Source organism: Schistocerca serialis, chromosome 9, assembly GCF_023864345.2.
Source record: "Schistocerca serialis cubense isolate TAMUIC-IGC-003099 chromosome 9, iqSchSeri2.2, whole genome shotgun sequence".
Classification (NCBI taxonomy): Eukaryota; Metazoa; Arthropoda; class Insecta; order Orthoptera; family Acrididae; genus Schistocerca; species Schistocerca serialis.
In genome coordinates, this window is record NC_064646.1 from 163,433,228 (window position 1) to 163,446,773 (window position 13,546).

General features: G+C 42.3%; 1 protein-coding gene across 1 annotated transcript in view; it reads right to left on the reverse strand.

Moving 5' to 3' along the window:
• The window catches only part of LOC126419272 (uncharacterized), a 123,651-nt gene that overhangs the window by 93,866 nt on the left and 16,239 nt on the right, over positions 1–13,546 (reverse strand). The window contains exons 3-4 of the mRNA XM_050086434.1: positions 8,493–8,566; positions 3,419–3,581 (exon numbers count right to left, since the gene is read on the reverse strand). Coding sequence (XP_049942391.1) covers positions 3,419–3,581; positions 8,493–8,566 — 237 coding nt within the window. The remainder of the gene's footprint in view (positions 1–3,418; positions 3,582–8,492; positions 8,567–13,546) is intronic.

Consider the following 13,546-nt stretch of genomic DNA (forward strand, 5'->3'; position numbering starts at 1 on the left):
ATATTTTGTTGTCACTATAATGATTTAGATCATACAATTTCGTTGTGGCCATTAAGTTCTGTTCTTTAGTGTTGAGATTGAACTACGACAGCGGTAACTTTCAGTGACTTCTTGTGTATAAGTTTCTTACACTTCGCTGTTTCTCGTACACAATACCTAGGCCGTGACTGATTCTCACTTTGCTTCGAAGAAGATGGATATTAGGGCATTGAAACATGTAGGGTGGGCCGATGACGTTACAATTAAAATGTCCTCTAACATATGACATGGGCGGCCCCAGGGGAACTTGCAGTCTGAAGTTTGCTCTTAGTAATTTAGTGTATCTCTCTAACAGTATTTATACGAGCCCTTCCTTCCTTCTCAGTGTATGTTCCGTCCCATTCCTTTCCCTTCTCTTTATTATATTCAAGTCTTTTCTCTACCTCTCCTTTCAGTGCCTCCTCATTTTTCACCCGATTCATACAATCTGTTCTTTCCATCCTCTGCTATGTGCACGTCTCAAAAGCCTCCAGCGTTGCTCTACGTTTCATCCTCATTATCTACGTTTCAGCATCATACGGGATAGGACAAGACTCCACACAAAGTATTTTAGAAGTCTTTTTCTCAAAGATTAGTACTTATTGCAACACAAAACTCTCATTTTCTTTCTAAATGGCTCTTTTGCCGTTGCTGTCCTGAATTTAATTTCTACGTTGGAATTGCAGCTAATTTCCAGTGCGAGTCCAGTGTGCTAACCACTGCGCCACCTCGCTCGGTAGCTTTCTAGGTGTTTAAAGCTTTACACGTACTCTAATATTTCTCCATTCAGCATTACGCTTACCATTTTATTTCCTTCTAATACCACTAGTTTCGTTTTCATTTTATTGATTTTCCTTCCACAACTGTTTCGTTTATCTTCATTTGTATTCTTGTTCATCTGTTGCTACAAACAACATGTCTGTACACCTAAAACACCGCAAACGTCTTCCTCCAGTTTTTACCTGCTTGTGACCTAATGTCATATTTCCTAAGTACAATTCTAAAAGGGTACGAGACAGACAGCAGCCCAGACTTTCTAGTTTCGTCCAGATGGCTCTTTCTCTCACTTTGAAATGCAATAAGTGTATACGTCGTCTGGTTTTCCAGTCCACTTTCTTTTCCGTCATTGTAGTTTCAAGTTTATTCCACGCCTTATTACCAGATGCCTTTTTCAAGTCTGCAAAACGGATATTTAGGTCTCTTCTGTTTTCAGTATACTACTTTTACAAAATTCAAAAGTGCGCTGTTGTATCTCTTGCGTTTGTGTTCCCTCTAACACCAAACTAAAGCAATATACGTCTACCAAAATCCGAACAAACTCGTAGGGCTTCACGTATCCAGTCGGAATGCATTCGACGGCAAGCGCTATCTAATATTCTCCAAAACGCGGCACATAAAAATAGGATTTTTCCGGGGCTCATACCTCAGATTCTGCGTGTGCTACAAAAGTAGGGTCAAGTCACGTAAGGATCGTCTTATTTTAACCATCCTATAGTACAGGGTCGAAACATGAATACTACACACTTCCTCGAGATTAGGAAAATAGAGCAAACGGGTTGGTTTTTTCTGCATTTGATGTGGTCTACGGTGTGATGGGACTTATGTAGGTACCATTTTCTTTTACTATATTCTTGCCATCACCAGCTGACCAAATCCCAGCTGAGGATTTCAAGACTGCTGTGCACAACAAATGGTTGAAATTTTTAAGTTATATTCGTAAAATCCCGATCTCGAACAACTATGAAAATTTTTTTCCTATCTTTATCTGTTTCAGAGTTAGACATTTAAAGTTACCCTACTTCTACACGTAGAATAAGCGTGTAAAATTCGATACCGGATGTGTGTGTGTGTGTGTGTGTGTGTGTGTGTGTGTGTGTGATGCTGTAAAGTGTCTCCGTAATCATCTGGAAACCCCATCTTATGTGCTAAAGCACATTCAATGTTTATTTTTATTTATTTATTTATTTATTTTATTGATTTTTTCACGTGAGATCCGGTCTGCGGTGTAAAATTAATTTTGCGTTATTTCAATTTCATGTAAGTAAACTATCTAAAGTTTACTTAGAATTATATTTGTTTTAGAATGAGTTACATACCCTGCCGCAGCAGGGAAAAATGCGTATATGTTACGTTTATTTAAAAGACTTCGATTAAAAATTAGGGTAGCAGTCACCTCATTCAATCATTAAAAATTTTGCCATTAGTTTTGGCATGCCAAAATATTCGCACTTTTTTGTGCTGAGAGGGAAGAAGACAGTGGCAGTGGCAAAGAGACGGAACATTAATAAATACTGGAAGATAGTGGAGAGTGGCTTGTGTTATAGAAAGAGCGAAGTAGACAATGGCAGTGTAAGAGAAATAGAGGGAAACAGTGGCAGTGGGACATAGTTGACAGTGAAAAAACAGTGCTAGGAAAATAATGAAGGAGACAGTGCCAGGGAGAGAGCAATAAAGAGAAAGAGAGAGTGGAAGTGGGTGAGAGACAGTGATAATGAGACTCAGAGTATATGACAACCGCAACGAGGAAGAGAGAGATCGTGACAGTGAGAGGAGAAGAATGAATAACAGCAGTAAGAGAGAACAAGAGAGAGACTTTGAAAGGGAGAAGACAGTAGTAGTAGGACGAAACGAAGGCGACCTTGGCTGTGAGAACATAGCCAGTGACAACTGGCGAGCCACAAAGAGATAATGACAATGAGTGGCGCCGAACAAGTGAGCGAGAAAAGGCAACTGGGAGGACGTGGGTGTGAGAGACTTACAGCGAGTGACTTTTGGATGTGAGCGATTGCAGTTAGGGGAGCTTCTGGGAGCCTGAAGCGAGTTGCATGTTAAAAAAATAGCCCGTGTATGTTCGTATGCCGAAATTGTTGAGAAAATTTTTAAAGATGCTGAGGAAGGGAGAATGAGTCAACCGGTACCCCACTTTTTAGACGGAGTGCTTTAAATAAACAAGAACATAATCTCATTCTTTGTGCTCCGATAGGACACTTTTTCGCTGGCCACCTGTTACTGAGGGGCTAGATAGGTTGTTCAGTGAACGTTTTCACTTTTGTTTATGTTTGACCCACTGTCAAAAGTGAAGGGCCTCGTCGACCGAGCTTTCGACATCGGGGACTGGAATGCAAGGCACCGATTTTGAAGTCCTCGACAGGACATTCAGATGATCGTGGCACCATGTGTCGAGAACATGTCGGTCGGAGTATCTCAGGGAAGTCAGACTGCAATTCTAACAAAGTTTATCGTTTTGCTACAGTATGATCACGCTTTACGTGATGACTAGTTACTGTACATGTTAAAACTGGTTCATGATGTGTGCGGTACAACTGCATAAAATCACAGTAACAGAGTTTGTTACATACCACCTAATTACGATCGAAGTGCAGAAAAATGTAGGACTTACAGATGCTCGTCATGGTGAACGTAAGGAATTCCTCAAGATTCACCTCCTCGGGGGGGCCGCCATTGACCAGGGCGACGACCACCCTCACGATTAATTCTATTGTGTTATACACCAACAAGGCTATGTGCACTGGCGTCACTATCTCGAGGAACTTAGCACATTTCTGCAAGTCAACAATAACATACATCACCACATAAGCGCAAAAAAAAAAAAAAAAAAAAAAAAAGAGAGAGAGAAACAGGCTTGTTATTATCTGGTTCAAATGGCTCTGAGCACTATGGGACTTAACATCTGTGGTCATCAGTCCCCTAGAACTTTTAGAACTACTTAAATCTAACTAACCTAAGGACATCACTCACATCCATGCCCGAAGCAGGATTGGAACCTGCGACCGTAGCGGTCGCGCGGTTCCGGACTGAGCGCCTAGAACCGCTAGACCACCGCGGCCGGCTTGTTACTATCCGTACGGACATGTATATTTGCTGTGTGGCTTGATGTGAGGTTGGATTTACATGGCGAGCAGTAGGGCAACTGTAGCAGGATTGGAATCAGAACAGAGTGGCGCAGGCTGAGCAAACTATTCCTGCAGTACGCGCACAACGAGAGCTTAGCATCGAAAAGTGAACAGACTAGTAATCGTGAACGTACCGGCGCCAGCAGCACAGTGATGCGGAATGCGAGTCGTAGACAGCACTGTGAGTGACATCTAGAGCTGCAGGTGGCCTATTCTTCGCCTACACGTGGTCGGAGACGAGGTGTTCCCAGCCATCGCCCCTGTGCTGCAGGCAAAGTGCGATGCGCGCGCGAATTCGCAACGAGGAGTATCTGCGTGACCATTGGTAATAGAAACTTTGATCGGCAGCCTTGAATCAATTTGCTACACTCCTGTAATTGTTAGTATAAGGGTTGGCAGTCCTACAGTATCCCACGAGCTTAAGTTACGTAGTTGCAACTCGTACTATAGTACTGTGGAACCTGCAGCATTGTGACTACTCGTCAGAAAATACCCCAGATCCGAGCATCGGGCCGCAAGATGAAAGACCCTTGCTATGTCGGCATAGCCATCTACCTGTGATCGACTTGCAATGGGGTTAAGGAGCTGAGGCAAAATAAGTCTTTTGGATAGTAGTTAAAGTGTATGAGTGTAAGAGTGTCATTAAAAACACACATATTGCGTTACCCATAAGCGACGCAGTTGATACACATTAATCTAAAAGCAACAAGCCCGTTTCGTCCGACCATATCCTCTTATTACAATCTGCCACCTAAATGCGTCGTGCCCTTAGGCTAAACATAAACGAGCCTAACCCGGTGACTCCTCAAATATCTCTCAGAGCTCTGGCAAGTGCCTGAAACCAATAATGATAAACTTATGAGCTTAGTAGTGTCGCCAATGGACCCTACCGACCACGTCTTGCGGAAATGTAGCCGCTGCCCTCCCACGTTTCAGTGACAAGCTCTTACACTGCGCTCGCACCCACAAGACTCTCGCAAAATTAATTCTGCAAGAAGCTTCGATATGCTCAGTATGCACAAAAATGCACGATAATGAATTTTAAAGAAAGTGTATTGCTATTTCAACAGGCGTTGCAGCACTGCATTTGCGCTTCGTTTCAAGTAATTTTACTTCACGTTGACCGCCGTGGCTAGCTAGAATTGTGAGACAAAAAGTTACGACCACTACTCGCAGTAAGAGAGAATGTCACGTGATGGTTTTGCGGACCCGTGACTCGGCGAGGGAAGTTTGAAAGAGGAACGGGGCAAATCCACGAGCATTCTAGCGACCATACGGGCCGCAAATGGGAGAATCCACTGACATGCGCAACTCTGGCAAAGGAAAAATTGTCACGTCGCGGCGCGTGGAACGGGCATCTCATCTAGTCGGCTGTTTGCATGTTGTTGTCGTGAGCATCCGTGGAAAGTTGGCGGACGGTAAGGGGTTAATACACGCGCCGCGTCACAGAACGGCGCAGTCGGAGGCAATGAAATGCAAGACAGGCAGTGTGCGGTGGCAAACCTAACGACAGAATGCAATGCTGGTGCAGCCACAAGTGTTTCGAAGCCCGCCGTTCATCAAAGATCTTTGAACGAGGGGCTCCGCGGCAGACGTTCCCATGATGACGTAACGACATCGTCAGTCGCGATTGCAGTGGGCACGGGAGTATCGAGACTGGACCGTGGACCAGTGGAAACGTGTCGCCTTGTCAGATAACCACTTTCCTTGTTAAACCAGGTCGGTGGTCGTGTGGCGCCATAATCCAGGTGAGCCGCGCCATGAACGGAGGCTGGTTGGGGGGCAGTATTATATTAAGGGGGACATTCACCTGGGCTTCCACGAGGTCTATGGTACCTGTAATGGTGTAGAAGTCGCCGTGACAGCGATGGATTACGTGAACAGTAATTTGGACGGCATGCCTCTCTTCGTGCTCGATATCTCTCGCGACGGCGGGAATTGCGTCATCTGTGCGTACACATCTGGCGCCACATACCTCCGGAGACCTACTGATGTCTGCTCTAATCCATGCCACAAATGACCGCTACTGTACAGCGCTCCAAAGCTATGTCAGACGCTATCTATATGGGGTATTCCAGGAGACATGATCAATATTCGGGAATATTCGAAGCCAAAAATCGTAGTAAGCATTGCTCTACGACGCGTACCTTCAAAGTTACGACTACTGTTTCATCTTCACTACTGTGAAACACATCTCGCCTACTAAACAAGCGCGCATAGCCTTCAACGTATGCATCTTAGAGCCAGTGTTTGCTAGGCTTTTATGCTCCGAATGATCGTACCTGTCATATCCCTGAACACTGACAGCTCCTCCTGGAACACACTGTATAAATAAACAAAATTAAACTAAGTAGGATCGTTAGTGTAAGTACTGCAAAATTAAAATAGTATTCTAATTAACTGCGTCGTCCTAACCATTCTTCCATGTACATTTACACATGTCTAGACTGCGTGTGCAGAAACGGATACGCAGAGTGCACAAAAAAGATATAAAAATTTTTAGAATGTTTCTCAGAAGACAAAAAGAAGCATCTTTTTCTGTGACAAAAGATGTTTAATGTACGTGTTATGACCAGACAAAACCAAAATTGTCTGGTCATAACTCTGAGTTCTTTGATTGCTCTGGGAGATTGCTCATCTGAGCTACAACATACGAAATATTAGTTCATTTTATTATATGAATAAGTGAAATGATTTGTTTAACTTGATTCAGTCCTTTCCCACAGGAGTGGCTGATAATTTACAACTGTCATTGATTATTAAACTATCACTTGATATGATAATTAATCAATTTTTCTCCTGAAGTACAATGTTTAACATTTACAAAAGTACATGTCCGTATGCGACTATAATAACTATTTAGTGCTACTGGATGATGATGTCTGCTTCAGCTTAGGTCACGAAAGGGGCAGAGCGCTTTCATGCTCGGCTCTATATTGACGTCAGTGAGAGGGTGCTGCGTCGTTGAGAGAGAGGCGTAGTCTTCTGCAGTGCCTCCCACTCACCGTTGCGGATTGCAGTAACAGCTGGTTGAAGTCTGCGGTATCGATCTCCGGTTACGAATTTCGTGTGGCTCCACAACCTCTCAACGTCACCAAAGTACAGTCTACTGACAGACATTCTAGAAGAGTAGTTGTTTCTTTGGTTGAAGGTACAGCTATTATTCGTGTAACACCTGGCTGTTTTTGAGTGCGTCAGGAACCATTAGCACATTAAAGTCAATTGTGTATCAACGTAAACGGATGAAATTTTCAGCAAGATCTCTATGCAGCGTTCATCATGCGGCAGTTTGAATATCCTCTGAACATTACTAACACTCAAAAACCTTCATGGTGCTCTAGCAGGGAAATGCTTCTCCTGTGAAATTTTAGTCACATAAAGTGCTTCTTTTTTTCTCTCCTCTAAACAATCTAAAATTTTATATATGTAGTTTTTTTTACGCCGTGTATGTGAATGTTGATCATGCCTTGAAACATTTCTGTTTACGTCTGTATCTGCACTAATTAATTTGATACGGATGTTGCATGTTAATGTAAATGTGATCAATTTTGTTGACTAATATAGAATTAAGAAGAGATTTATTTAGAATTCAATAGTGCAGATGTTGGTAAAACAGTCTGAATTTGCGGTATTTGATCTTGGTCCTCACATTCCGGATAAGTACTAGAAAGAAAAGGCAAGGAAAAGTGCCAATGAAAACCACTATCAGAAGGAGAGGCAGGACTGTATTCCTGACTTCCAATTGCAATGACACAAGGGACGGAAACAGGAATTGGCATTTTCAACACACATCATCCAGTGAGTTGTGTGTGGTAGGTTTTTTTCGTGTCAGGAAACAAAATTTCCTAGGTTTCTTTTGGCTCTAATTACACTAAAATAAGTAATACCTAAGAATAATAACATTTTTAAATGGACACATAGAAAATCGACATTATAAACGGACAATAAAAATGAAGTAAACTACGGGAAAAAATTGTCCTCCCGTTTCGGGCCACATATACAGCGTTTTCGCTACCTGTCATATTTGCATAGCACGAGGAATGCTGTGCACATCTTAGCATTTGCGAGACGGTCAGCTGCCCTCCACGCCAACAGAAGGTTGATAATCTGCTGAATTTCTTATAGTGGAAAGTAAGCGGCATTGGAATTTAACGTCCCGTCGACGAGAAGGTCATTAGAGACGGCGCAAACCTCAGACTTGGGGAAGTGGGGCAAGACATCGGACACGAATTTTACAGTGCAGCACCTGTCATAAATAATTAAAGGAAACACGGGAAAATCTACACCCAGACTTCCGAAAGGCGGTTTTTTAACCCCAGTCGTGAAGACAAGATCAGTTCTTAACCACTGTGGCTCGATGGTGACTGGTAGCTGACGAAAACGCTGTAGCCGTGGCCGTTTTCTGCATGAGCACGATTTCTTTACTCACAGGAGCAGAAAGCGTTCGGAGATAAAAGAGAAGCTCGAGGCAGACAAACATGAAGAATGGAATGCAACAATCGCAAGATGGACATATATTTGAAAGAGGTTAACACGGGATCAGTAAAGGTGCTGGCTTACCAATGCAATGGCAATCATGACCAGAAAGTTAGCCATGATACCAACCCGTTTGGCTCTGTCGAACATTTTGATCACTGGAAAAGAACAAATATTAATACGTTAGTAAATGTCAGACGCTTCAAAAATGGCTCTGAGTACTATGGGACTTAACTTCTGAGGTCATCAGTCCCCTAGAACTTAGAACTACTTAAACCTAAATAACCTAAGGATTTTTGTATCTTAGAAACAATTAGTAAAGGAACTGGAAGATATTACGTGAACATCCGCATAATATGGAGCGCAGCCATCTTTGGAAAGCAAACCAACCAGCTCCTACTTACAGTCTATACTTACAAGTCCTAAATGGTTCCAAGCCTACCCCATTCATTCCTGTTATTAACACTAGTTCACATCAAGGCGTGAGTAATTTCAGCTGGTGGTGGCTCACAAGCAGGTCATTTTAGGATTGATCGAATTTATGGTAGGTCTGAATTCTCTATGACAGGCTTGTAGTTTACCTTGCCACAATTTGATACCACTAAGGAAATTTTAAACGAAAAACCTTTATGAATGATTCTGTTTACTGTTCTAAACGGACGAGATATCACTCCTACCAAATTATTTCCCAGCCTCTCACGTATTCGCTGTTGAAGATTACATCGCGTGAGGTAATCCACTGTTTACCTCAGACAGAGACTACTGAAGCGCAGTGCGGTTGACATTACCGTCACATGTGAGGCTAATTGCGTCCGCTCCACATTCTGGCGGTCTTCGCGCTCTTGCCGACAAGCAGCTGAGTTGAATTTCACTATTGATAATCAAACCCACATAACTTTTGTATCACCGTACGCTGATTCTGAAGCTCACGGTAAAAAAGAAAATAAATTGAACAGCACTAGAATAAACGAACTTGGTGCCACATTGCACCGGCGTCATCAAAGTGCTCCCTCATCGTATTGCTAGGGTAATCAACCGGTTTTGGAAATATTTATCCAATTTTTTCGAGAAGTTATTAGTTTAACGAAATTGTTAATCGTCCATTCCTTCTACCTAGTGATTGTCCTGGGTATCTACAACATTCTTGTATTCATAAAATGACTGTTTAACATTTGCTACGACCAAGTTCGCTACATTCTCTAATCATTTTAAAATGTTCCTTGTTAATAGTAGTGTTTCAGAGCCTGCAAACGTTACTTTCATCCTATCGCAGAGAGGTTGTTTGGTAGTTCCCGTCGGTGAAGTTAAATCTTTAAAGCTACTGGCCCTAAGCGGCATTCATCAGTTACCTATAATAGTCTATTTCCGTTTATCGCAAGCAAATCACTCCACGTGCCATGCGGTATTTAACACTGGCAGCCTAACGAGATACAGTCAATAAATTCACACTGACTGAGTCAATCCTTAAAACATTATTCCCAGGATCTAAGCCTCGTACATACCGAAAAGTTTGCAAAGTTCTACCAAGTCTGAGGCAGAGTATTAGACAAGTCGGGACTGTATCGATTGAGAAGCCTCCTTCATCGCTCAAACTTCCACGTCCCTTACAGATCAGCTCGGAAATTTAATTGAGTTGTATCACATCCAAGTCAGAGCGCAGTGAGACAAGACACAACTCCTGTTCTGGCTGGCCGCAGGGGCAGATTTGGTCACAAGTGCGGGCGGCGTTGAGAACAGCCTGCCCTAACCACCTGCCGCGTTAGCTGCTTCTTGATTGGCGACTCCATAGTGTCCTGTGCACTACGACCAGATAATGGGTATACTTGGAAGGAGAGACAGCATTGGTCGTATATTTTTGTTTATTATCGCAAAATCGATTTTCGGTCACTTAGTGACCATCTTCAGTGCTGTAATATATAACTTAATTTAGTAAGCACTGGTGTCAATAAGCTTACGGCGATTACATAGACTCTATGTGATCGCCGTAAGCTTATTGACACCAGTGCTTATTAATTTAAGTTATATATTACAGCACTGAAGATGGTCACTAAGCGACCGAAAATCGAATTTGCGATAATAAACAAAAATATACGACCAATGCTGTCTCTCCTTCCAAGTATTAGCTGCTTCTGTTACCAACATCCAATCTGAGTGTTATAACTGATCCTAGCGCACTGATAAACTTTGTACTGATGGAGGATCTTTCTCTGCGTGAAGCCCAGTGAGACGTTTCACCCTATCTACCACGGTAAACGTAGTAGACTGAGATCCCTTCAGATATCGATTGTAACTAAAATATTTACGTTACAATAGTCACAAGCCGCATCACATCGTTGCTTCTTGACACTACAACAGATTAATATTTCAAAATTCCAATTTTAAATCCAAGTCACATATTCCACTAAAATCTGTGCATCATTAATGCTTATTGAATATCCTCATCTCAGATTCTATACAGAGAAGACTAAACCTAATTAATGTGTTTTGTACGTCAAATGATTTGTTTGTACCATATTTGAACTTTCTATTATAATTCCTAGAATTCTCCGTCATGTGACAAATTCTCCACGATATTTCAGCGAACAAGTAGTTCCCGATTGCTACTGATCTACTGAGGTCGGCTTCCTACATGCATAGATCGTTATCTTCTACATCCGCTCCCGCTCCTGTCTTGTCTAATTAACAAGAATAGTAACCTACAACTGAGTCAGACGTGAAACCCTACAGTGAGCCGAGAAAAAGCAAAGCATTCCCCTCCAGCGTGGTCTGTTCCCGGCGGCGATTACAAGGAAACTGCGACCCCTAGTCGGTATTCTGCCGCGGCCACCCCCACCACTACGACTACACGGACAGCAAGAGGAACAGAGTTATGGAGGGGGTAACGCCGCCCCGTGCAGAGCAGCAGTCATAAGGAACCACCGGAAGATGGCAGCAGCTCTGTTTGTTGAAAGGACGCGGCATAGGAGGACAAATGAGAAAATTACAACTACCTGCTGGCCATAAAAAAATATCCATAAACATACAAAATGTTTCAGGTAAGGTGCCTATGTCTGTGTTGTTGTTGTTGTCGTCTTCAGTCCTGAGACTGGTTTGATGCAGCTCTCCATGCTACCCTATCCGGTGCAACCTTCTTTATCTCCCAGTACTTACTGCAACCTACATCCTTCTGAATCTGCTTAGTGCATTCATCTCTTGGTCTCCCTCTACGATTTTTACCCTCCACGCTGCCTTCCAATGCTAAATTTATGATCCCTTGATGTCTCAGAACATGTCCTACTAACCGGTCCCGTCGTTTCGTCAATTTGTGCCACAAACTCCTCTTCTCCCCAATTCTATTCAATACCTCCTCATTAGTTATGTGATCTACCCATCTAATCTTCAGCATTATTCTGCAGCACCACATTTCGAAAGATTCTATTCTCTTCTTGTCCAAACTATTTATCGTCCATGTTTCACTTCCATACATGGCTACACTCCATACAAATACTTTCAGAAACGACTTCCTGGCACTTAAATCTATACTCGATGTCAACAAATTTCTCTTCTTCAGAAACGCTTTCCTTGCCATTGCCAGTCTACATTTTATATCCTCTCTACTTCGACCATCATCAGTTATTTTGCTCCCCAAATAGCAAAACTCCTTTACTACTTTAAGTGTCTCATTTCCTAATCTAATTCCCTCAGCATCACCCGACTTAATTCGACTACATTCCATTATCCTCGTTTTGCTTTTGTTGATGTTCATCTTATATCCTCCTTTCAAGACACTGTCCATTCCGTTCAACTGCTCTTCCAAGTCCTTTGCTGTCTCTGATAGAATTACAGTGTCATCGGCGAACCTCAAAGTTTTTATTTCTTCTCCATGGATTTTAATACCTACTCCGAATTTTTCTTTTGTTTCCTTTACTGCTTGCTCAATATACAGATTGAATAACATCGGGGAGAGGCTACAACCCTGTCGGACTCCCTTCCCAACCACTACTTCCCTTTCATGCCCTTCGACTCTTATAACTGCCATCTTGTTTCTGTACAAATTGTAAATAGCCTTTCGTTCCCTGTATTTTACCCCTGCCACCTTTAGAATTTGAAAGAGAGTATTCCAGTCAGCATTGTCAAAAGCTTTCTCTAAGTCTACAAATGCTAGAAACGTAGGTTTGCCGTTTCTTAATCTTTCTTCTAAGATAAGTCGTAGGGTCAGTATTGCCTCACGTGTTCCAATATTTCTACGGAATCCATACTGATCTTCCCCAAAGTCGGCTTCTACCAGTTTTTCCATTCGTCTGTAAAGAATTCGTGTTAGTATTTTGCAGCTGTGACTTATTAAACTGATAGTTCGGTAATTTTCACATCTGTGAAAACCTGCTTTCTTTGGGATGCCTATGTCTGTATTGTACAAAATAGTAAGTCTAAGTACTGCTTCTATTTAGACAGGAAAATGTAAGAAATGTTACTCTTTCTGCAGAGATATCAACATAATTTATGAAGTTATTTTTCAGAGAGTTAAAAACCGAACCACAGTTTTTAACATGGAACATTACTTTTTCTGTCGTGTAGGTGACGTATTTAAGTCAACTGCGTACAAATAAATTTGATTTAAATTTTGAAGATTTTAGATAGCGAGTAGAAACGTTCACAATTTTAAGAGTGAATGCAACATGCTGTACATAATCTTCTGTGCTGGCCAACTGCCTTGTCGCATTGGAAACGGTGGTTCCCTCCCGACAGTGGATGTGTGACTATGTCGGTACTTTGGGTGGCGTTGCCTCAGGGACAGGGACAGGCAAGTCGCCAGAGTAGCCGTCTGGTTGAAACTGTTGCTCCAGGTCGCTGGTTCGTACACCATTAGCAGTTTCATTCCTGTATTCAGATAACAACTTTCCTGAAACGTCCGGTATAATATAACTTCACAAATACTTACTTCATCTTCTTGAAATTTTGCTAAACGAAACTTCGTTCAGTCTAACACGACTTAATGGTGATACATTATACAAAAACGTTTACCGATTATGTCCAGCATTTATACAATAGTCAACACGTTATATGCCTGCTCCGGCTGCAGAGGTCATTAGAGACCACTTGCTCTCGTAATCTTAACTGTCCGGCGACTCAGAATGAATACAGTATGCTTTATGAAAATA